This window comes from Quercus robur, chromosome 4, assembly GCF_932294415.1.
Source record: "Quercus robur chromosome 4, dhQueRobu3.1, whole genome shotgun sequence".
NCBI classification, from domain to species: Eukaryota; Viridiplantae; Streptophyta; class Magnoliopsida; order Fagales; family Fagaceae; genus Quercus; species Quercus robur.
In genome coordinates, this window is record NC_065537.1 from 76,964,892 (window position 1) to 76,990,615 (window position 25,724).

The 25,724-nt window shown below is 37.4% G+C and overlaps 2 protein-coding genes across 2 annotated transcripts; one reads left to right on the forward strand and one right to left on the reverse strand.

Moving 5' to 3' along the window:
* Positions 1-1,174: 1,174 nt before the first annotated feature.
* Positions 1,175-8,595, reverse strand: LOC126723781 (putative disease resistance RPP13-like protein 1). Its single transcript, XM_050427574.1, has 2 exons — positions 4,818-8,595; positions 1,175-1,699 (listed from the first exon to the last, which is right to left on the reverse strand). Exon 1 carries the CDS (start codon positions 8,411-8,413, stop codon positions 4,844-4,846), a length of 3,570 nt encoding a protein of 1,189 aa, XP_050283531.1. The 5' UTR covers positions 8,414-8,595; the 3' UTR covers positions 1,175-1,699; positions 4,818-4,843.
* A 14,597-nt stretch (positions 8,596-23,192) lies between these two features.
* Positions 23,193-24,758, forward strand: LOC126722643 (uncharacterized). The gene is made up of 2 exons (XM_050425787.1): positions 23,193-23,942; positions 24,213-24,758. Exons 1-2 carry the CDS (start codon positions 23,193-23,195, stop codon positions 24,756-24,758), a joined length of 1,296 nt encoding a protein of 431 aa, XP_050281744.1.
* The last annotated feature ends 966 nt before the right edge of the window (positions 24,759-25,724 follow it).

The window sequence follows — 25,724 nt, forward strand, 5'->3', positions numbered from 1 at the left end:
GAGCAGAAACATGATCAGAAAGACGCTTCAAATTATCCATGACAACAGGGGTCAAGGATCAGCTCTTAGACCAAAAGATCTAAAACAAAAGAGCAACCCGCTCTGATACCACTTGTCAGTTTTTAGACCCCTTAAACAATTGATTAAACCTAGGTAATTAGCCAAGTTGTTACTTAGTCCAATTAAACAAGTCTAGGTTATCACAATATAAAAGATCAAATCATGCAAAACAGCGGAAAATAAATAACACACGATATGATCACCCAGGAAACCAAACCGGTAAAAACCTAGGGAGGATTTGACCTAGCTATCCTCAAGGTAAACTTGAATCCACTATCTTGAAAGAATCGAAGTTCATACAAAATGACTTACAAGCACCCCCGCTTGACTTCCTAATGCTACCAACCAGTAGAACTTACTGACACGACCACGTGCAAGCTCCGAATCCACGGACTCCTTCTTTCTTGGATTCCCACCAGCTACAAGCACCCCCGCTTGTGTATTCTTTAAGCTTTAATGGCAGCAACTGAATTGATCATCAAGATGTAGAAAATATCTCCTCCTTGAAAACCCTAAGTTTGTGTAAAGGAAAGCTCCTCTAGATCTCACAAGAGATTTACACAAACCGCAATATGAGCAACACTAAAACGTGGTTAGGGTTTGCCTTTTATACTTAGGACAAATAAGAAACCCTAAAAACGTTTTAAAACAAATAGGGCTGAGTTGGAAAATTCTGCAGAAAAGCGATCTGCCCGAGCTTCGATCGGTCGAGCCTAAGCTTCAATCGATCGAGCCAGGCCAAAAGCCACAGTGCTTCCTGCTTTAAACTCGATTCCAACTTTACATTGACATACAACTTTGAGCTAGCTTTAAACACTTCTAAACACATTGTTTTGATCATGGTTTGCCAACAATACAAATTAGAGTTCTAAATACATAAAATCCTAAACTTTAGAACCTAACAAATGTAACTGCACATCTATACACATAGCCCTTAGTTCCCACTATTATCTTTTAGTGCAGGCAAATGAAGGCTAGTGTGGACACTTTTTATAAAGGATGATGCAACCTGTGGTGAAGATAGAGCCAAAACTCACAATAAATTCAAATGAAATGGCGTTAAGTGCTCCACTTATAACTCAAAAAAAAAAAAAAAAAAAAAAAAAAAAAAAACTTATTTTTGATAATAAAATGAAGTAAACGGTGTTTTATTAATTGTGAACTTGCATTACAAATATCACATGGCATATTGCGAAAGAGAATTCACTAAAGTAAAAATAGAATTCACTAATTAAATACAATGCTTATTGTGCAATTTTTAAATAACTTGCAATTGTACAGAATAATTTGAATATATTCAATAGCTTAAGTCCTACTGCCTATTCAATCTAACACCAACTGCCTCTTTGCCGTTTGAAATGGTTGAGCTGCAAATCACACTCAAGACGTTTGAAATGGTTGAACTGCAAATCACTTTATGTCTCCATTAAACTATCATGTCTTCTAAGAAGCAAGCAGTGAAGGGAAAATGCAGGTAAACACATGCTTCTGTAAAAAATCTGGACAGAAAACAGGCAGGAGCAACCTTGCATCTTGTGACACGGTAATGAAGATTTTCCTTGAGAACATGCTTCAATTGAAAGGTCGAGTAAAAAATGAACAAATCTTTAAGCATGCTAACCCAATTGTCATTATTTTCCTGCAATAATGAAAAGTTACCAATCAATGCCGTACCACATTTAAAAATCAAGCTACAATGTTAATGACCAGTCACCAGAGCAGTTTTAGAAGATATGACAAACAAACCAAAAAAATTCACTAGCCATTAAAACATCTCCAGGTATTGCTAATATCAATCCAGTAACATCTAAAATATGCAAATCCAGCAACAGATGCGCAATATGCATAGGGGTATGGGATTGAAAATGGCATAGCAAAGACTCTAAATTCTGGACATTATATCCACAAAGCTAAGATTTTGATTCTGCTGCCCAAAGTATAGGCCTAAGTCTAGAATGGGGACAAAGAGTTCAGAGATGCCTCCACCCGCTTGACAGAATACTTGTGGAGATAGCACCTTGGGTTGGTAGAAACGAGAGGACGTGGCAGTGTTACTGAGGACATTTTGTCAAGAAAAAGGAGAGGGAACTCTGCAAGACCTCACTCTCCAATTTCTCTGCCTTTCTTTGATTCTCTCTCCTCCCCACTCAATTTGCTTCTGATTCCAAGCTCTGATTTTGTGTGTGTGTGTCACTTTGTGGAGTTTTTATGCTTAATGAAAATTTGAGGGAGTGAGAAGTATAATTTTGAAAGGAATAAACCAACATGAAATAGAAAAATAAACCAATACGTTTGGCAGCAAAAGCTTTCCAGTTTTGATGTTTACTTGCTTTCAAGCAGATGATTTCTTCTGCTTCTAAAACAATAACAAGAAGCTTTTTGAAATAAGCTTTTCAAGCTTGTCTACATAGTTGTTTGCTTGCATGAGTCTAATTACTATAAAGACGAACATGTGAAATGAGCATGGATGGTTTGGCTTGGTTATGATTTGAAATAAGTTTGGAAAATTTCAAGAATATCAAGAACCCAAAGCACAAAAGTCATACTGCAAAAGCTTCCATGATTAATGAGCAATGTTATGTATAAAATGAGTCTAAACAATTAATAACACAGATCAATGAGGCAACACAAGTGATAGGCTGATACCACCCTTTTCCATTCAAATTGATATTATATGTATTAAACTCCTGAATGTGTGAAAATAAAATCCAGGGGAAAAAAAATAAAGTAAACAAAAATCTAATTAACAAAATGCAGAGGAAAAAGATATGTCACTTTTAACTAAAATTCAAATATTATTAAGGTCTCACCCATGCCTCTGCATAAGCATCACATGGGATGATGAGGTGTAAGATGTTTTCCTAACATTGCAAAACAATGGAAGCACATGTCTAAGGCCATTTTGTACTTGGTGTTCTATACAATCAATTATTCACAGTATTTGTTGATTTGCATTAGTGACATTACTACATTTTTGAACTTTTTCTTCAATAGCAATCATAAATTCATGGAATTCTACTTTATTCATTTCAAAAAAACTGTCATGCAAACAAAATGAGGTTGTGCCTGTGGATTTCTAAAATGAAGACAGGTAGGGCAGTGAGGAGGGTGGGGAAGAGACACTAACGTTGTAGAGAAGAGACAAAAAGGCAGCCCCACCAAAGGTTTAGTAATGGTTAGATCAAGCTTTTGCAAAACATGTGGAATGGTGGCGCAGACCATGTGTCAATGTAGAAGGGAAGACATTTGGCAAAGCAAAAAATTCTACCCAACCTCAAAATAACACAAACCCAACAGCTAGAATTGAAAACCCAAATCAAAACAAACCAAACCAATAATAACACAGACCCAATAACAAAAATTGATACCCAGATCATAATCAACAAAGAAAAACTCTACCAAACCTCAAAATAACACAAACCCAGCAACTAGAATTGAAAACATATAATGAGATTTAGCCAATACATACCAACGAATTTTCTTAGTGCCAACCAACCAATCTGCGAAAACAGAGCGAGATAGAGAATTTAGAGAGCCGGATTCGTCTATTTCATCCAATCTGAGCAAGAGAGAAGGAAAGAAAGAGAGAAAGAGAAGAACAGAGAGGGAGAGAGAGAATGGTAGGAGCGAAGAGTTTTCCGTGGGAGTTCAAGAGTCAGAAGAAAGAAAAAGAAATAGACGGAGACTTAATGCTAGTTTCACTATTAAGTAAGTGGACAGGTGTTTTAATTTTAAAATGGGTACCTAAAATACTACACCAAAGGTACTGTATCTAAGTTTTGCCCTTAATAAAAAGTCTAGAATCTCCAACCTATACCTCTCTTCTCACGTTAATAAACGTCTTTGGTTGAACTTGAAGTTGTGAACATGTCGGAGCTTCATTGTAGGCATCTACGTAGTCTGAAATGTCGGGTGAATCTGGTGTTACTCTAGATTGGACAAGGGACTGCAAATTAGAATCATGTGACCAGCCAATGAGCTGGTGAAGGAAAGGCTAAACTTCATTACACATTCTTACTACAAAGAATCATAAGTACTTGGAAATAACATAGTAGCACTAACAGCGGAAGCTTTGAGATTGGTATGTTATAATTTGGGATTAGCAACAACACACAATACGGAGTTACGAACAATAAAAGATATCATTTAATTGAGACAATAATATTTAACTTGATTTTGCTCATTCAAGGTCTGCATCTATGAACAAGGCCAAACAAAATCTATTAGCCATGATATAAATTACAAAACTCATACAACTTTCATAAATAGCATCCACAAACCTTCGCAAGCCATCACAAAAGTATTAAAATATAAACCAAATCAAATTTCATTATGGCCACTTCAAATAATCAATCTTAACTCATAAATTTGGTATATCTTACAATCAATTCTCTTGCAATCAAATAATAAACAAACTTATTTTTTGACTGAATTAGACAAACATTCAATTAACATATACAGGCACCTTTTAATCCCCAAAGCTACCAAGCATCCTCTGGTCTCCAAACTCCACACTATGCTTATGTTTCATCATTGACATATTTCATTTAAAAATTACCACACTACTTCACATATGAGCCAGAGTTTTAAATTGAGCCAATTCCCTTGAATTTTTATGTATAGGCTTAAACTTTTATTCCATAGTTGAGACAGAATATCAAGTTCTTTGACAAAGAAAACACTTTGTTAACCAAGTGGTATAAAAAGACAATTTCCAAAGAATACCATAACATATTTGTGGAATACAGAAAACATACCCAAACATTTGGTGTCATGAGTGTCATCATGTTTGTGCAAGTTGGTCATTGTGAGGAATAAGTAAGTCGGCAATATGAGAGATCATGGGCCAATATACCCCTCCATCCTTCAGGCAATGTGGAGCTAGCAGAGAGCAGTTTTGAATATGAAGAGAAAAAAGTGAGGTGGGCAATCCCTCTACTGGCATTGACTCCAGCTTCTCACAGCAATTGATCTCCAATATTTCAAGCGAGGTGAGGTCTTGAAGGCCTTTACCCAAGGTTTCAAGATCTGGAAGTCTGCTGATACGAAGAGAAGTGAGACTATTGGGCAGTAGGCCCTCTTCTGGAAACAACTCCATGTTACGACATCCACCTTCAATCTCAAGACAAGTGAGAGACACTATTCCATGTAGACCCCATTCCTTCTTAGGCTTGAGATTGTTGCAATTCATTATAATCAGAGATTGAAGGTTAGGAGTGGGCAATCCCCCTTCAAGAAATGATTCCAGATTTGGACAATCCTTGATTTTCATTTCTCGAAGAAATGTGAGATCCAAACGAAGCTGCTCTGGAATGAAAAGGGACTTGAGATTCTTACAGTCCTCAATATGAAGATATTGGAGCTTTGTGAATAAGCCTAGTGAAATGGATTCGAGAGAATCACAACTGTTTGCTATTCGCAAACGCTCAAGAACTTCAAATCTATGCATCGTATTCTCAGGTAGGAAGAATTGTAAATTTCTACAATGAGAAATAGAAATTGATTTTACAGTAGAAAGAGAAGCGCCTCCAGGAAAGGAGATGAGAGACGGACAGTTTACCAATTCCAGTAGTTGAAAACAAAAGTTTCCCTCCAACAATTCCTCGGGTAGAGTCTTCAAAGCATCCAAACCATGCAGCTTCATTACTTCCAAAGTTGGGACCCTCTGAGCAGAAGCCTGAAGCTTCCAACATCCAGAAACCACCAATTTTGTTAAGGTATGGAGGTTCTTTGGTAAGCTCCCAATCAATTCAGGGCATAATCGTATTTGAAGCTCTTGGAGGGAAGGGAAGTTGTCAGCTTCATTTGCAAAAGGCATCCAGTGCGTCCAACGTGGTAACTCCTCAAATGACAATGTTTTTAGAGATCTAAATGGCTTGACTCCAAAGTGGCCACTCCCATAAAATCCAGAATCCAGCCTTTCTAATCCTTCCATCTTTTTGATGTAGAGCTTTTGAAGAGAAGATAACTTCCCCAGTGGAGGCAAGGACGTGCAATTTTTGCACTTGCTAAGACTTAGGGACACCATGTTAGTGAAAATTGCATCACCTACCCAATTGGGAAACTCTATACCGCCATAGTTCTCAAGTGTAAGCTTCCTTAAACTTTTATGAGGCTGCAAACAATCAAGTACAGCTAATTCATTTTCTTCATCATGAGTGCTAGAGGTCCATTTCAAAACTAACTCTTTAATATAATTCTTACTTCCCAAGTTGGCTGCTGAAGCAATTGGAGCATCAACTACATTTTGTAACCTTAAGATGGAAAGTTTACAAAGATGTAAAAGGCTGTCCAATTCACTGATCTTTGATCCACAATCTCTGCTCACAACAAAATCAGTCAACACTTGCAAACTCTTTAACCTTCCAAATTCAAGTGGCATCTCTCTTAAACTGGTTTCAGTAACATCTAGGTGACGTAAATTAACTAGATCTCCAATGTTTTCTGGTAGTACAGTGAGATTATGACAACTTGACAACAACAATGTTTGCAAATTATACAAAGAGCATGTTGATCTGGGTAACTCTCTTATCAAAGTGTGAGAAAGGTCCAAGTAGCGTAGATGTATCAGTTGTCCCAAAATCTCTGGCAGCTCAGTGATGGAATGACCAGAAAAAGAAACTACACGCAATTGTTTTGGAATTTGCAACCATACATCACTAACTATGTTACTTAAGGCAGTGCATCGACTGGTATTTGAAGACCTTAACGGAAGAAAGGATCGTAGAGACCTTAGTTCCTGAAGGTCCACAAATTTCTCAGGGCCATTAAGTTGGTCCATAGAGCATGACAAATGTCGAGCCTTTTCTGAAACTTCACATGGCTTGTTATCCTCGAATTTGCAACAAAATTCTCCCGACACAAATTGAGCTAAATCAATGATAAGGTCATGCATCACAAAACATTGTTTCCCATTCCTTGGTTGAAAAAACGACCTTGATACTAGATCACTAAAATACTCTTCCCCAACATCTTCCATTGTGTCTTTGCCTTTTGTCTGCTGCAAGAAACCTTCTGCCATCCACATGAGAATCAATTTCTCTTTCTCAAACTCACGACCATTGGGAATTATCGAACAATAAGCAAAGCATCGTTTGAGATGTGGAGGGAGATGATAATAGCTCAATAATAAAGTGGGAAGTATGCTGCTCTTATCGTTAGGCAGATCCCATATCTTGCTATTCAGTATTTTGTGCCATTCCTCAACTTCTACTTCTGGATGCAAAACGCCCCCAAGTGTTTTTGCTGCTAAAGGTAGACCTCTACACTTCTTAACAATTTCCCTACCAATCTTATTTAAGAATGGATATTCTTCAGGCTTGCTAGTCCTAAATGCATGTTTTGCAAATAATGACCAGCAGTCTTCATCTGATAAATGAAGTAAAGGATAAGTAATAAGAGGGCGCATTAGTGATGCAACATTTCGATTGCGAGTTGTCACAAGAATTTTACTCCCACTGGCTCCAACTTTTAAAGGGCCCAATAGCAAATCCCAATCAATAAAATTCTCATTCCAAATATCATCTAAAACCAGCAAAAATCTCTTTCTCATCAGTATCTCCTTCAGTCTAACTTGAAGAACATTCAAGTCGGTGACATTACAATTCCTCGAAGTGACTGACTCGAAAATGATTCTCGATACCTTAAAAACATCAAATGCTTCTGAAACATGAACCCAAGCTCTCAATCTAAAATGCGTCTTCACCCTGGAATCATTATACAAAAGTTGAGCAAGAGTCGTCTTGCCAACACCACCAATTCCAACTATTGCAATCACAGAGATTCTGTTTTGTTGTGCATTAACAGCAAGCACAAATTTTATTAGCCGATCTTTATCTTTATCCCTACCAAACACCTCAGATTCATCAACCAAAGAAGTTGTCGGAAACGTGAGCAGAGGTTTCCGTCCAACAGTTTCTTTGAGATTGAGGAGATCTTTTTCCTTAGCTAAAGATTCTAGTCTTTCAACTATCATTTTAAGCTTGGATTCTATATTTTTACCATGTTCATAATCTGGATTTTGAATAGAGAATTGACCTGGTACCTGTTTCCTGTGGATCTTGGCTTCTTCCGACTCGGCTTGCAGAGTGATAGTGTTGATCTCGTCCAACAGATCATCAGCATGGTAGACAGCATCTCTGAGCTCATTGAGCCACCCTTTCACCGCCAGATTAGTGATCTGCTTCTCCTCTGCATCAGTCAGCACAGCACTAACAGTAAGCAGAACCGTTTTCAGCTTGTCAAACAGTGTCCGGTCGAAATCACGGTCTCGGAAGAAGTCCAAGACTTGGCGAGTAGCTAGCCTGTCAAACAGCACTTGAAGGAATGCCCCCAACAAAGTCTCCAAAATCATTTCTTTTTTCCTGCTTTGCTAGGTAAGGATTCAAGAAGAAGAGTGACAATATTCAGGGATCGGATTGTGATGAAGTAAGCGGTGAAACTTGAAAGCCTGTGAAGTTAGTAAATTGGTTTTTGCCACTGCAAGCAGTCTGTCTGCATGTCAGTGAATCTATTTCTAATGACTGTCATAGGCCCCACCCGCCTGCCAATAATAAAAGCAAGACATGCGGACACCATGTTTCTATGCCTGTTGATTCATAAAAGGAAAATAAAAGAGGAAAAGGTTATCCACGAATTATTTTTAGAAATATATTATAGAGGTGGTAAAAGGGAAATGTTAATAAGTATTGTGCGTGTTGGTTAACATTTTTTTCTTTTAGATCTCACTAAAAAAAATTACAAAAAGAGAAAAAATTTCCAAAAGCTGACAAAAGTTGTCAAAAAAATCCAAAAAGTTGCCAAAATATGTGTTGTTAATGGGTACCATAAGGTGCCGTTAACACAATTCATGATAAAATAATAAAGTGAAATGCTAACGAATACTCTTAGGGCATTGATTAATAATCTATTTAAAGAAAGTTTTTATGAGAAAAGAAAAATAAACAATTAATATTTTGACAGTTTTTTTCATTTTCCATAAAAGTGGTGTCAAAATTTTCCTAAAATGAATTATTAATCAATGCTCTAAGGGCACTTGTTAATATGACCCATAAATGTTGTTAATAAATTTTTATATTTTTCATAAAAGTGGTAACAGGTGGATATCCATATTCTCAAGTTTAAAGGAAACTGTATTTTTTATAAATTGATAATTTTAACCATTTTTCCTTATCATTTAAGCTATGAAGATAAAATATAAAACAAATCATCAATATTTTTCCCCTTATCTTTATCTCTTCCCGCCAAAACAAGATAAACAGGGTATACAACTCTGTCGATATATCCTTTAACAAAGTTCTATTAAGGTTTCATGTGTGGAAAAAAATTTGTTTGAAGGCGATCCTCTATTGTTACCACGTATTCACTTCTACTGTGTGTTGCTTAACAAATTATTAATGGATCTATTTTTATAAAAAAAATTTAATATATCTAATCGTATCTCAAATCTTGGTTTTATTTAGTTGCTAGAAATATAGACCGGGGTTGGTGGCTTTATCTGATTTTTTTATTTATTATAGATTAATAGCTTTGTTTCTAGATTCATACAATAGAGTACAATTTAATTGTACTTTCTCCTTCTAAAGAGTAAAGACTGCTGTTTCTTCTGACCCCAACTAACAGTCTAACATTAATCAGTAACATCCAATCGGTGTGGGATTCAACTTGAGGCCATTGTTTACAGATTTACTACACAGTACCAGTAATCCACTAAACTTGGGTTAAATCCCTAACTTAGAGCTGCTCAAGTTATGGCTCCTATGTTGTGCTTTTGATGTTTGTTATACAAACAAACATTGTATTAGACTAGTAGGAGAACTTTCATAAAATTGACTGGAAGTTCTCCAAAATTGAAGTCATTGTTGCTTTTTATTCTTTCCCTTATTCAGAAAGTATTAACAAGTTCTTCATAGGGACATTGAAATGACGGGCAATAGCTAATCTAAGATTAAAAATAGTAGAATAAAAAATAAGAATTTAAAAATTATTATTAAAAATAAATAATAATAATTTAAATAGTTATTTTTGTATTGTACTTGCCATTTTGAAATGTAAGACTATAGTTTTAATGAATTTGTCATAATTTATAATTTATATTTTGTTTGTCATTATTTATTTAAAGGAAGATTAAAAAAAAAAATTGGTATTGGATTTACAAATCTAAAGATAGAATGGAAAAAATAAATAATTCATTTAAGATTTCTAGGAATAAACCAAACATTATAATCTCACATTCCTAAGAATCTTATTAGAATCCCAATTAAACCAAACATTCCTAGGAATCTTATTAGATTCTTAATTAAACCAAACATAGGAATAGTTACATTCCTAGGTATCCAGAATGCAAGGTATCACATCCCAAGAATTTGGATGCTAAGAGTAACGTGGATTCCCTGTACCAAACGCCACGTTAGGGTATGTTTGGTAACTGTTTTTTCCTCTTATTTTCTGTTTTCAAAAATAATTTTCTATTTTGAAACTAAAAAACTTGTTTAGTAACTCAAAATGAATAGAAAACAAAAACTATTCTTAAAACTCAATTTATGAAGAAAACTGAAAACATGTGTTTTTAGTTTCTAATTTTCAAAAGTCAAAGAAAACACGTATTATTGCAAGGCATTACATTCCCAAGAATCTGGATGCTAGGAGTAACGTGGATTCCCTTGTATCAAACGCCACGTTAGGGTATGTTTGGTAACTGTTTTTCTCATTATTTTCTGTTTTCAAAAATAGTTTTCTATTTTTGAAACTAAAAAACTTGTTTGGAAATTCAAAATGGACAGAAAACAAAAACTATTATCAAAACTCAATTTATGAAGGAAACTGAAAACATGTGTTTTCAGTTTCTAATTTTCAAAAGTGAAAGAAAACACGTATTTGATTTAATGAATTTGTCTCATTTAATGAGTTAGCATTAAAGTTCAAATCCTAATCACAACATATTTTTAGTATTTTTTATTTTTTTTCTTCAAAAAACTATTTTCTTTTAATTTCAACTAACCAAACATATTTTTGATTTCAAAAATACAGGAAAATTATTTTTTCTTTATATTCCCAAAAACAAGTTTTTAAAAATAGAAAACAAAAATTATTACTAAACATAACCTTAGTATTCTTTAAAAAAAAAAAAAAAAGCATCCAATAAAAAAAGGACAAAATTTAACAACAAAATTGGTTGTAGCGTAAAGTTACAAACTTACTCAATAAAATAACCATTATTACATATTTTGAAAATCTAACTATTGAATTGCATGTTCTTTATGCTCTTAATATACTAATCAAATTTTGTATCAATTGGAGATTATTTATGCATAATTTTAAACTAAAAAAACTTATATTTATTTATTTATGCATGATCTATAAACTTATATTTTATGCATAATTTTAAACTAAAAAAACTTGCAATTTAAATAATTTATTGATGATATAGCTGTGGGGACACAGTTTGGAGCCCAAACCCCTATCTTGTGAAGTCTTGGTCCAACAAAACCCAACACAATGAATTTTGTAGAGTGTGGGTCAAAGAACTAGGTTTAGATAAGTTAAACAGAAGCTTGCATGGGATAAAGGAACACACAGACAAGAACAAAAGCCATTGCGTTGAAATACCTTACGGTCTAAGGAGACTAAAAATTTAATTTGTGAATATAGACCAGTACATTAGGGTTCCTTTGCATGTGAACCCCGTCAAGAATAACGAGACCCAACAACGAAAGGGAACCCAAGATCGTTCTATGGACAGATTCAAATGGGAGACCTCGACTCGTTGTTTATGACAAACAAGAACCTCGGTATAAGGAAGACGCCACAAACGATGGTGGAAACTCCGTTTGATAAGTCGAGATGAACACCACGGGAATTCCCGATAAGTTCGAGTAGTTCTTCAAAGAACCAAAGAGAATAAACCTCACAAGTTTTATTAATAATATCTGAAAAACATTTACAGACTTAGATGACTATTTAAGGGCTCCTTAAAACTTGACAGACAAGAAAATATATTCTAAAATAACTCCTAATTGATACCTAACCATATTAGGAATAAAGTTTGACCTTAAAAGCATTAAATGCACTTAAAAACAAGGAAATAAATCACCTAAACCTAGAATAACGTTTTTTACTTGACCCAAAATATTTCATGCCAATTCTTAGCCTTGACCGGATCCTTCTAGAACTTGAATCAAGGTGACGATTTTTTGTTGCCCACGTGGATCATGCTCAATGGGCCTCCACGAATTTGCTTGAGCCCAGAACTCTTGGATGAGTCCGTTAAGTACATCCTTGAACTTCTTTGCTCGTGCTCTTGTAACCGGCCCAATTGGTACTTGAACGAGATCCTTCGAAGCGGTGCCTTGATCTCTATCATTCCCCTCCTCTTGAAAAGGATTTGCCCTTAAATCATCACCTACATCAAAAGAACTCAAATCAGTAACATTAAAAGTGGCACTTACATCGTACTTACCAGGTAAATCTAGCTTGTAAGCATTGTCATTGATACGCTCGAGGACTTGGAAGGGACCATCTCCTCTTGGGAGCAATTTGGAACATCTTTTCGCCGGGAATCTTTCTTTTCTCATATGCAGCCAAACCCAATCTCCGGGTTCAAAAACCAGTTTGCGACGTCCCTTGTTGGCTTGTGTGGCATATTGCTCCGTTCTTCGCTCAATGTTGAGTCTTGCTTTCTCATGAATCTGCTTCACAAAGTCAGCTTTCTTTTTGCCATCTAAATTAACGTGCTCCGTCAAAGGTAAAGGAGATAAATCCAATGGAGTTAAAGGATTAAACCCATACACAATTTCAAATGGCGAAAATTTGGTAGCAGAATGAACAGCTCTATTATATGCAAACTCAACATGTGGTAAACATTCTTCCCATGTTTTGATGTTCTTTCTAATGATTGCCCTCAATAGAGTAGACAAAGTCCTATTTACTACTTCAGTTTGACCATCAGTTTGTGGATGACAAGTAGTGGAAAACAATAGCTTAGTACCTAGCTTACACCATAAAGTCTTCCAAAAATAGCTCAAGAACTTAGCATCTCTATCCGAAACAATTGTCCTAGGCATGCCATGTAATCTCACAATCTCTCTAAAGAACAAATCAGCAACATGTGAAGCGTCATCCGTTTTGTGACATGGAATAAAATGTGCTATTTTAGAAAATTTATCCACGACCACAAAAATTGAATCTCTTCCACGTTTAGTCCTAGGCAATCCTAACACAAAATCCATTGAAATATCAATCCAAGGCTCACTAGGAATTGGTAAAGGAGTATACAAACCGTTGGGCTGCACTTTGGATTTAGCTTGCCTACATGTGACACATCTACCACAAATCCGTTCGACATCTCGTTTCATGTGAGGCCAATAGAAGTGTTCCTGCAAAATAGCTAAAGTCTTTGCAACTCCAAAATGTCTCATTAATCCCCCACCATGTGATTCCTGCACTAATAACTCCCTTATAGAACAATTAGGCACGCATAGCTTATTTTCTCGAAATAGGAATCCATCAAGCTTAAAGAACTTACCAGAGGCGATTTTCTCACAAGCTCGATATTCCTCACAAAATTCATGGTCTTCAACATATAATTCTTTAATGTGTTCAAAACCAAGCAATTTTGCATCAAGTGTGGAGAGTAAGGCATACCTGCTAGAAAGTGCATCGGCGACTACATTCTCCTTACCTTGCTTGTACCGAATGACGTATGGAAATGTCTCTATGAACTCCACCCATCGCGCATGCCTTTTGTTTAGCTTGTGTTGGCCCTTCAAGTGTTTCAAGGACTCATGATTGGTGTGAATCACGAACTCCTTAGGCCATAGGTAGTGCTGCCACGTCTCTAAAGCCCGAACCAATGCATACAACTCCTTGTCATAAGTTGGGTAGTTTAAGACTGCCCCGCTGAGTTTCTCGCTGAAGTAAGCAATTGGTTGTCCTTCTTGCATAAGAACGGCTCCTATACCAATACCTGAAGCATCACATTCAATTTCAAACGTTTTAGAAAAGTTGGGCAAAGACAACAAAGGTGCATTAGTCAGCTTCTCTTTGATTAATTGAAATGTCTTCTCTTGTTCTTCTCCCCACCGAAAACCAACGTTCTTCTTGATCACTTCGGTAAGCGGTGCGGCTAAGCTACTGAAGTCCTTCACAAACCGCCGGTAGAAACTAGTAAGTCCATGAAAACTACGAACATTACCTACACTTGTGGGACTCGGCCAATCTTGGATTGCACGTACCTTCTCTTCATCAACCTGTATACCTTGTGCACTAACAACAAATCCCAAAAATACAAGCTTATCGGTGAAAAAAGTGCACTTCTTTAAATTAGCAAACAACCTTTCTTTCCTTAGCACATCTAAAACGGATTTCAAATGTACTACATGATCGTCTATGTTTTTGCTATAAATGAGTATATCATCAAAATAGACAACAACAAATCTGCCTATAAATGCACGCAAAACATGGTTCATAAGTCTCATAAAGGTGCTCGGAGCATTAGTCAAACCAAAAGGCATAACTAACCATTCATACAAACCATATTTTGTTTTAAAGGCGGTTTTCCATTCATCTCCTTCTTTTATCCTAATTTGATGATAACCACTTTTTAAATCAATCTTAGAAAATATGCAAGAACCATGCAGCTCATCTAACATATCATCTAAGCGTGGGATAGGATGACGATACTTTACAGTTATGTTGTTGATGGCTCGGCAATTAGCGCACATTCTCCACGTCCCATCCTTCTTAGGTACAAGTAAGACCGGAACTGCACATGGGCTCATGCTCTCCCTCACGTGCCCTTTCTCCAACAATTCACTTACCTGCCGTTGAAGCTCCTTTGTCTCCTCGGGATTGCTCCTATAAGCTGGTCGGTTTAGAATGGTTGCACCGGGAACAAAATCAATTTGATGTTCAATCCCTCGGATTGGAGGTAACCCATGTGGTGTTTCCTCGGGGAAGACATCCTCGTACTCCTGCAAAAGAGAAACAATAGAACTAGGCAAAGCAAGGTCAAGTTCGTTAGTATTTAAAAGTGCTTCTTTGTACAAAAGTACAATCATCGGCTTATTTGAAAACATTGCTCGTTTGATCTCACTCACTTTTGCATAGAAATTCTTTTGTTTTCTCTCTGATTTTCTCTTAAGGGCAGAACTATGATTTTCTTTTTCTCCCTCATTTTTCTCGGTCTCTCTCTGATTTTCACTCTTTTTCTTTTGCTCACTCTTTTTCTTTTGATCACTCTCCTTTTGTAATCTTACTTGATCCTCGTATACTTGCTGCGGTGTCAATGGTACAAGAGTGATTGATCGTTGATTAAGTACAAAAGAGTACTTGTTCGTAAAGCCATCATGCTTCACTTGCCTATCGAACTGCCATGGACGCCCTAGCAATAAGTGTCCCGCTTGCATCGGTACTATATCACACAACACTTCATCTTCGTATTTACCGATTCGAAATGCAACTAACACTTGCTTGTTCACCCTGATCTCACCACTATCATTAAGCCATTGCAACTTGTACGGTCTAGGGTGCTTTACCATGGGCAATCCCAATTTCTCGACCATAACTGTGCTTGCAACATTAGTACAACTACCACCATCAATAATCACACTACATACCTTGTCTTTAACGTAGCACCTAGTGTGAAAGATGTTCTCCCGCTGTATTTCATTAACTCCTTTTGCTTGCAAGCTCAATGCTCTCCTCGCTACCAATGTCAATGCGCTAGGGGCTAAATACTCCTCCTCGGAAATATCCTCTAATGGCGGCATGTCGTCGGTGTCGGAATCTTCATCATCGGTCACAATTTCACCATTGGCTTGCAACACCATAACTTGCTTGTTTGGACATTGACTTGCTATGTGGCCCCTGCCTTGACATCTAAAACATTTAATATCACGATTCCTAGAGGTAAAGGCTTCGGTTTTACCTTGAGGAACGTGGCTGGTGGTCGTGGACTTGGGCTCGAGTTTGGGCGTTTGTGACTTGTCCAGCGGCTTAGCATGACTGGATTTCCAAAAGGTAGAACTAGAGTTATGGCCTGCACGTGTCTCATTCCCTCTCTTGAGTTGTTGTTCCACTTTGATAGCCATATGAACCATATCTTCCAATTCCACATAATGCTGCATCTCTACCTTATCATGGATCTCCCGGTTTAAGCCAAGCAAAAATCTAGCCATTGTAGCCTCCCGATCCTCCTCTACATTAGCGCGGATCATAGCAATCTCCATCTCCTTGTAGTAGTCCTCTACACTTCGACTCCCTTGTCTAAGACCTTGTAGCTTTTTGTACAACTCTCGGTAGTAGTAACTTGGAACGAATCGCTTCCTCATCACTACTTTCATCTCCTCCCATGTGTGTATTGGGTGTTCTCTATTCCGCATCCTGTTTATCACAAGCTGATCCCACCAAGTAATAGCATATTCAGAAAATCCAATCACGGCTAATTTTACCTTCTTTGTCTCGAAGTAATTGTGGCAATCAAACACGAACTCCATCTTCTTCTCCCACTCAAGATATGCCTCAGGATCAGACCTACCTTGAAAGGACAGAATCTTCATCTTAATACCACCTAAGTTGTTATCTTCGCGATTCCTAGCTTCTCTAAATCTTCCTCTAGGTCTCCTATTGCTAACAATGGAATCCCGATCTTCTTCTTCATCAAAACCAGACCCATAACGCTCTTCATCCTCCTCCCTCGGTAGAACTCTTTCCCTTCTACGCAAATTATGACCGTTTTGTGGTTGCTCCTCACGTCTATTCTCCATTTGATGTATCCGTTCGTGAACCTGCGCCATCTCCATCTTCATCACACGCCTCATCTCACTCATCATGGCCTCCAAAAACATTTTCGGATTAGCCAATTTTGTATGATCTTCGGCAATGCTCTTACCACTATTGTGAGACATGATTGCTGCAAAACAAAGGTTAGAAGAAAGAAAGAAAAAAAAAAAGGAACCTCACGAATCACTCCCTTATGTGTTTACACTCAAGAATGTGGATCACTCTCCACTCGTGTTTCACTCAAAATAATATGGCTTTTTCCCTCTGATGTTCTCACCACTCTTGCCTTTTTTCCACTCGATAATTCTCTTTCAGTTCTTTTGAAACTAAACAAACAACTCAAAATTTCCAGCAACAATTCACCAAGAACTAATCAAGGAATCTCAGATTTGAACGTAAGGAATATGGAAATTTTCAGATTAGAATTAGAAGGAATATGGCAGTTTTGGAATTTTGGAAGCACAGAATAGTGAATTTTTTTTTTTTTTTTTTTTTTTTTTTTTTTTTTTTTTTTTTTTATGATCAACAACTAGCTTTTGAGAATAATGAAATAAGATTTCGAAATAACTAAGATATGTGAGACCAGACCAATAGTTTAGACATCAACAAGACAAACAAAGATTTGAATAGATAGGGTAAAGGAAATTCGGCTAAGAAGAGATAAATATGTTAAAGGATAGGCAAACCTGAACTAGAAACCTTGCTCTGATACCAAATGATGTGAACCCCGTCAAGAATAACGAGACCCAACAATGAAAGGGAACCCAAGATTGTTCTATGGACAGATTCAAATGGGAGACCTCGACCCGTTGTTTATGACAAATAAGAACCTCGGTATAAGGAAAACGCCACAAACGGTGGTGGAAACTCCATTTGATAAGTCGAGATGAACGCCACGGGAATTCCCGATAAGTTCGAGTAGTTTTTCAAAGAACCACAGAGAATAAACCTCACAAGTTTTATTAATAATGTCTGAAAAACGTTTACAGACTTAGATGACTATTTAAGGGCTCTTTAAAACTTGACAGACAAGAAAATATATTCTAAAATAACTCCTAATTGATACCTAACCATATTAGGAATAAAGTTTGACCTTAAAAGCATTAAATGCACTTAAAAACAAGGAAATAAATCACCTAAACCTAGAATAACGTTTTTTACATAGACCCAAAATATTTCATGCCAATTCTTAGCCTTGACCGGATCCTTCTAGAACTTGAATCAAGGTGACGATTTTTTGTTGCCCACGTGGATCATGCTCAATGAGCCTCCACGAATTTGCTTTAGCCCATAACTCTTGGATGAGTCCGTTAAGTACATCCTTGAACTTCTTTGCTCGTGCTCTTGTAACCGGCCCAATTGGTACTTGAATGAGATCCTTCGAAGCGGTGCCTTGATCTGCATCAGTATTCTACCCTCTTTTTCCCGTCCCTTCCTTATGGGGGCTTCTATACATTATATAGGCTCTTCCTTATCATCTGGGCTTTACACTTGTTGATTATCCAAGCCTCCACTTGAGCACCTATCCCATCAGACACCTCTTTCAGTCCTTTGTGAGTTGTGGTAGCCAAGGTAACACTGTTCAGGAGTCTTCTCCACATTAATGCGGCCAGGAAAGTAGCTGTAGTGCATTTAATGTGGTGGTGGCAGCTTTTGCTTAGATATTTTGTGTTTTCTTCCTTTTCACGTATTTAGGGGATGTGCTTCAGTGGCTTGGACGTACCTCCGCTCTGGGTTTTCAGTGTCCGAGGAGGAATTCCTCCTTGGACCTTTTTTCTTTGTTTCCCGTGATATGGCTTAATGTGGACCACCTAAGCCACGTTGCCTCCTCGGACAGGCTGGCGTCCTCGGATGGGCCTAAGGCCCAACTCGTTACTTTGGGCCATAGCCCCCACAATAGCTATTGATCTTTAATTTTCTAGAAATTTTACCAGCATAAAGGATATAAAAAGAAAATATAATATAATCGTAGATTTGTCAAAATTCACCTCTAATAAAAAGATATTGAATAAGGTTATGGCTACAAAACTAGTTGTAGCGTAAAGCTACAACCTTACTCAATAAAATAACCATTATTATATATTTTGAAAATCTAACTGTTAAATTACATGTTCTTTATGCTCTTAATATACTAATCAAATTTTGTATCAATTGGAGATTATTTGCTATATGATCTATAAACTTATATTTTTAGCATAATTTTAAATTACAAAAACTTACAATTTAAACAATTTATTGATGATATAACTATTGATCTTTAATTTTTTAGAAATTTTACATGTATAAAGGATATAAAAAGAAGATCTAATCTAATCGTAGATTTTTCAAAATTCACCTCTAATAAAAAGATATTGAGTAAAGTTGTGACTTAAAATTACAATCAATTTTGTAACTAAACTTTGTCCATAAAAAATTCTATATTAATTATTGCTTGGCAAATTTTTTTTTTTTTGGTAAACAGGATAATGGATTAAAGCTAAGCAAGAGCAACCACTGAATTACAAACACGGTTTTAGGTCAAGCCCAGCTTGTATGACTATTTTATACCTTAATATTTGTGAAAGTTTGTCTTTTGTATCTAAACTTTTACAAGTTTATTTTTTATTTTAAACTATTGAAAATGTTTCACTTCCATCCTTAAACTTTAAAAAAAAAAATATATATATATATATATATATATATTTTTTTTTTTCATCTCTAAACTATTAAAAGAAATTTCTTTTTCATTCCTATTTTTGTCTCTAAACTATTGAAAAGAAATAAATTTTTGATAAAATTTAAGAATCGAAATAATATTTTAGCCTTTTTGAAAGCTCGAAATGTGTGAAAACACAAGAGCTTGTTTAGACCCCCAATTCAAATTACGGCTTGATTGATTTTACACTAACTTAATACTAAGTGCGGAATAGTGTAAACGCAAGCAAACAAGCAAGAGAGCTACTCTAATTCATATTTAAAGCAACACAGCAGTAAAATGAAATGAACAAGAGTAGGGAAGAAAGATGCAAACACAGATAACACTGAGACGTGTTATCGAAGAGGAAATCGAAGAACTCGGCGAAAAATCTCTCTGCCGCCCTCCAAGCGGTAATCGATCCACTAGACAATCAGTTGGGATACATGGGTAAGCAAGAGACCCTCCAAGCCTAATTTACCCTCTGTACCTAAGCCCTCCAAGCTCCTACTCTAACAAGGCTTCTCGGAACCGTGTCTTGTCTAGCTCTCCGGATCTCGCAACAAGCTCCATGTTGCATCTGCCATCCTTGACTTCTTCCAATGTTTCCCAGCAGCACCAAAACCTCACTGGACACTCTCAAAAGGTGTGGTAAGTGTTTGGGCTATTGACCTCTCAATGGTATGGAAATGGAGAGGTAGGAGATGAGGAAATTCCACAAACAAATGTGTAGAGAATTGTTGGTATAACAATTTCTAACTCTCAAATGTTTTAGTTAAGATTTTCTCTCAAAAGCTCTCCTTCACATTTGTGGGTAATATGGGTATATATAGTAAGGGTTCAGAAAGTGTGTATCAGACAATACAGACTGACAGAATAGAATGTCTCGCGGGAAGGCCTTACCCGCGAGATACTCGCGAGACACAGCTGTCTCCATCTGTACAGACTCTTCGCATTCCAGTCATGTGCAAGGCACATGCTTCACTTCGCGGGAAGCTTAGTTGCGAGACACCTGCGAGAAGTCTTCTGACTTCACTTGCTTGAGTCTTCACACTCTCTCTTTCTAGCACACAACCCTTACAATCACATCCCACAATAAATACAGGGTACACAAGATTGAATATAATTACAATCAAATTTGGCACGGAATAAAAGCCAACAAAATATAAATTTGTAAATCACAACTTTACACTTTTTTTTTTAATAATAAAAGTGAATAACATGTATTTATTTATTAATCTATACTATTAATAAGAGGATTTCCCCAGTTTCATCTTCAATTTTTGGCGTATCAAAATATCCTTATACAAATTTTGAAATAACATACACTTTAGTTTAATTTTTTTGCTACAAAAAAAACAAAAAATGTTAAAATGATAATATTATCTCACTTACAAAAAAAAAAAAAAAAAATTATTTTTTTAATTCTTTAAAACATTTCAAAATTTTTGTTATCCAAATTCTATACAATTATCACAAATTCCTATTCATCCACACTAACATATATCATCTTTTTTTTGTTCAAATCTAAATTTTTTTTACTTATCATAATTCTTATCCCAATTTATAAAGTCAAATGTCCCATTGAGTATCAACTTCTTATAGTTATCTATCTCATTTTTAAATATTATTTCATGTAACCTTACCTCATTCTTTAATAAATAAATAAATAAATACACACGGTTATTTATATATCACTTCTAAGCTTTATAACACTAAGCCAAAAAAAAAAAAAAAAAAACAAATAAATAAATAAAAAGCATTATTACATGCACAAAGTGCACCTCAATTGCCCACAAGTCCACGAGCAAGTCATAGAAATATTCGTATAGTTACATTTTCAATAAATACTCCTTTAAACAATAACCTTTTAAATGTTTGATTCAAATTTCAAAGTTTTTAAAAATTTTCTTTTAAATCTTATAGTTTTATTTAAATATTATATTTTTCGTTAAACTTTGTTTAAACCAGCTAGTCATACAATGTTTAATGATTTTATTAGAAACTTTGAGTTATAAATTAAACATTTTGAAGAAAAAAATTTGATAATGTAAGATTTAAATTAAACATACCAAAAACTCTAAGGTTTAAAAAGTATTATTTCATAATATTTTTTACTCTATTTTTCATAATTATTAATAACTTGGATCTATCATTCACACTACTTATATCATGCATTAATTTCAAATTTACAACACGCTATGTTGGTAATTATGAAAAATAAATATATGAAAAACATTGTTTCCCTCAACGTTTTGAGGTATATATGTTATGTGTCTTTATTTTATTTATTTTTATTATTTTAAGATTATATCTTTATTATCCGGTGAAATAGATGAGGGTGGAATAAATTATTATGTTAGTCTTTAAATAAATTTTATTTCTTTAAAGTAGATAAGAATAAGGTTCTTTATGAATTTGAATTTAATGTTTATATTGTAAGCAATTTTGATCACATACTACTTTCTTTACCTCCACATAAGTTTGTTGTTTGAGTAATGCTAAAAATATTACAAATTTTATTATATAGAGCTTATAAATTAATGTGTCACTTATCACCAAAAAAAAAAAAAAAAACAATTCAAATATAAATTTATGAAATGGTTGAAGCCTGGCATTTTCCTAGTTGTTTTGCTCGGTGCTTCGTGCTTATTATCTCTATGGTTTATGCTGTTATGCATGAGCATCGTTCCGGACTATCTTTTCGTGAGGGATGTTTATGGAGTATATACTGCCCTGGCACACATGATGCAAAATATTCAGTGTCCTAATACAGTTCCTCTGATCCTAGTTGGAATAGGCTTGGATAAGTAGAGATCTTCTGAGGAAGTTGTGTTCTCTTTCATGTACTTTTCCTATTCTCAAAATTTTTTCCTAAATTGTCCTTGATGGGAATGACGAGACCACATCCCACCGACGGAGCTAACAGTAATGACGAAGAGAACATCCCTGACGAAGTCATCCTGAATAACGAAGAAAACAGTCATCACTGACGAAGGCAGGGGAGTCATTCAATGCAGTCAATCAATGGCCTGGGCAGTTACCAAATCAACCAGGCAGACCGTTGGGAGCCTCTTAAAAGTCCCATTATTGGACCATAGGCGTTACTTGGGAAAGCATTAACAACCACAACGGCTAGCCCATAAAGCCGCATATATAAAGCCCTCACACAGGAAACAAAAGGTACACACATACACTCATACTTTTGAGAGCACTCTGGTTCTTTATCTTTTGGTCATTATTCTAACTTTGGCATCGGAGCCATTGTGGCAGGCACCACACCGGTGACCCTTATAGAGCCTATACTCACTCCAACAAGGGATTCCATCTACCCACTCTTACTGACGAGCTCGTGCTTCATCAGTTTGGCGCCGTCTGTGGGGACGATATTTTCAGATTACTATTTGAAAACGTAGTTTCCATCAACTCTCTACATTTAGATGGAATCCAACCTAGATTCAGCAGCCTTGGCCCAGCAAGTTCAAGCCCTTGCAGCCACCATTGAAGACCTCACCAAGCAAAACCAGGAAATGAAGCTACAACTCCAGCAGATTCAACAGGCTCAACAGGAAGAGAACCGGTCCAGGGGTAACCTGGAAGGAGAAGGGATAGCCACCGGAGAGGTATCCCTCAGAGGCCAACTACTCCAGACGAGCAGAACTCAGATCTCCTTCGAGAAATGAGGAAGGAAATGGACGAACTGAGGAGCGCCATTAAGGAGAAGACGGACCGAAGCGTAGACAAAATGGTAAGGGCTACGGATTCACCTTTCACCGCCGCGGTACTCGAATGCCCTGTGCCGTCAAAGTTTCGCTTGCCTCAACTTGAGCCATTCGACGGACTAAAAGACCCACAGGATCACCTTAATACCTTCAAGACGACTCTAGGGCTTCAACAGCCACTTGACGAGATACTGTGTCGTTCCTTCCCAACGACTCTCAAAGGAGCTGCAAAAGAATGGTTTACCAAGCTGCCAAACTCGTCCATAGACAACTTCGATCAGTTAAGTAGTGCCTTCTTGCGCCACTTCATAGGGGGGCAACGCCCAAAGAGGCCGGTGGACTACTTACTCACCATAAGACAGGGAGAGAAGGAAACTCTGAGGTCATATGTCAAACGATTCACCCGGGAGACTCTGGAGGTAGACGAAGCTGATGACAAGGTGCAGCTGACGACCTTCAAAGCAGGATTGAGGTCTAGAGACCTTGTGGCCTCCCTCGCGAAGAACCCACCAAAGACGATGGCGGAGATGCTCCTGAAGGCACAGAAGTACATGAATGCTGAGGATGCTTTAGCTGCCATAAAGGATGCCGAGAAGCCAGGCGACAAGGCCAAGAGGGAAGACGAACGTAGGGGACAGAAGAGAGATCGACCAGATCGTCGGAATAATGATGGGAACAGGAGGACAGATGATAAAAGTCCTCGGACGGTAAGGTTTACTCCTTTGGTTATGCCCGTTGACAAAATTTTCACGCAGATCAAGGACGAGCATTATCTCAAATGGCCCAGACCATTGCACTCATCCCCTAATGTCCGCGACAAGAACAAGTACTGCCGGTTCCACAAAGACCACGGCCACCACACAGAGGATTGCAGAGACCTAAAGGAGCAAATAGAGGAGTTAATACGGAAAGGGAAGTTATAGAAGTATGTAAAGAAAGGAGGATATAGCAAGTTCAGGGACGACAATAAAATCCAGCATGAATCCTTCTCCCGGGATGACGACCGTCCGTCCCAACCTCCACACAAGGTGATCGGGGAGATAAACACGATCACAGGTGGACCATTCTCAGGAGGATCGTTTAGATCACTCAAAAAGGCATACCAGAGACAGGTGAACAGCATCCACGCCGTACCTCCATCCAAGCACCGACGAACATACCAGGACATGTCTTTCAGCGAAGGAGACGCCATGGGAGTGAAGCAGCCCCACAACGATCCCCTGGTCATAATGCTGAATATAGAAGGGTTCAATACCAAAAGGATCCTCGTTGATAACGGAAGCTCCGCGGACATCATCTACTTCCCAGCCTTCCAGCAGCTGAGATTAGATCCAAAAAGACTTTGCCCTTTTGACTCTCCACTCGTCAGTTTCAGTGGAGACAGGGTCTACCCCAAAGGCATAGTGACGTTGACGGTTATGGCAGGAACCTACCCAGTACAGTTGACCAAACAAGTAGACTTTCTGGTGGTAGATTGTCCCTCGTCCTACAATGTCACCATTGGGAGGCCCACCCTCAACTAGTGGAAGGCAGCAACGTCAACCTACTGTTTGAAGGTGAAATTCCCAACAGATAATGGCGTTGGTGAAATGAAAGGTGATCAAGTCCTGGCAAGAGAATGCTATCAAGCTGTCCTAACTGGAAAGGAGAACCACACATGGGTGATTGAAGAAAAAGAGGAAGACAGAATAGAGGCCCTGGAAACAGTGGAATTGGTAGAAGGAAATGTGAACAAGACGACCAAGATAGGGACGACGTTGAGCCCCGAGATGAGAACAAGACTCATAAGGTTCCTTCAAGAGAATCTAGATGTCTTTGCATGGAGTCACGAGGACATGCCGGGCATATCTCCAGAAGTCATCCAGCACAGGCTGAATGTGGACCCAGAACGGAAGCCCGTTCAGCAACGACGAAGAACCTTCACCCCAGGACGAGATCAGGCAGTTGCAGAGGAAGTTACCAAATTCCTGACGGCTGGATTCATCCGGGAAGTGTATTATCCTGAATGGCTCGCCAACGTCGTCCTGGTAAAGAAAGCAAATGGGAAATGGAGGATGTGCGTAGACTTCACTGACCTGAACAGGGCATGCCCAAAGGATAGCTTCCCTCTACCAAGGATAGACCAGCTCGTGGACTCTACAGCCGGACACAAGTTACTGACGTTCATGGACGCCTTCTCGGGGTACAACCAGATAAAGATGGCTGAAGAAGACCAGGAGAAGACCGCCTTCATCACAAGTCAAGGACTCTACTGTTACAAGGTAATGCCTTTTGGGTTGAAAAACGCTGGAGCTACGTATCAAAGGCTGGTGAACAAGATGTTCAGTCAACAAATTGGCAGGAACATGGAGGTATACGTGGACGATATGCTCGTCAAGAGCAAGGAAGAGCTCACACATCTGGACGATTTGAAGGAAACTTTTGCAACCCTCAAAAAACACCAGATAAGGTTGAATCCAAGTAAGTGTGTTTTTGGGGTAGCCTCGGGG

Bases quoted from the DNA above. Each gene is read 5' to 3' on its own strand.
- LOC126723781 (XM_050427574.1), bottom strand. From the start codon at position 8,413: ATGATTTTGGAGACTTTGTTGGGGGCATTCCTTCAAGTGCTGTTTGAC.
- LOC126722643 (XM_050425787.1), top strand. From the start codon at position 23,193: ATGAGGAAGGAAATGGACGAACTGAGGAGCGCCATTAAGGAGAAGACG. The intron at 23,943-24,212 runs GTAAGGTTTACT...AATAAAATCCAG, and splicing joins ATGATAAAAGTCCTCGGACG to CATGAATCCTTCTCCCGGGA.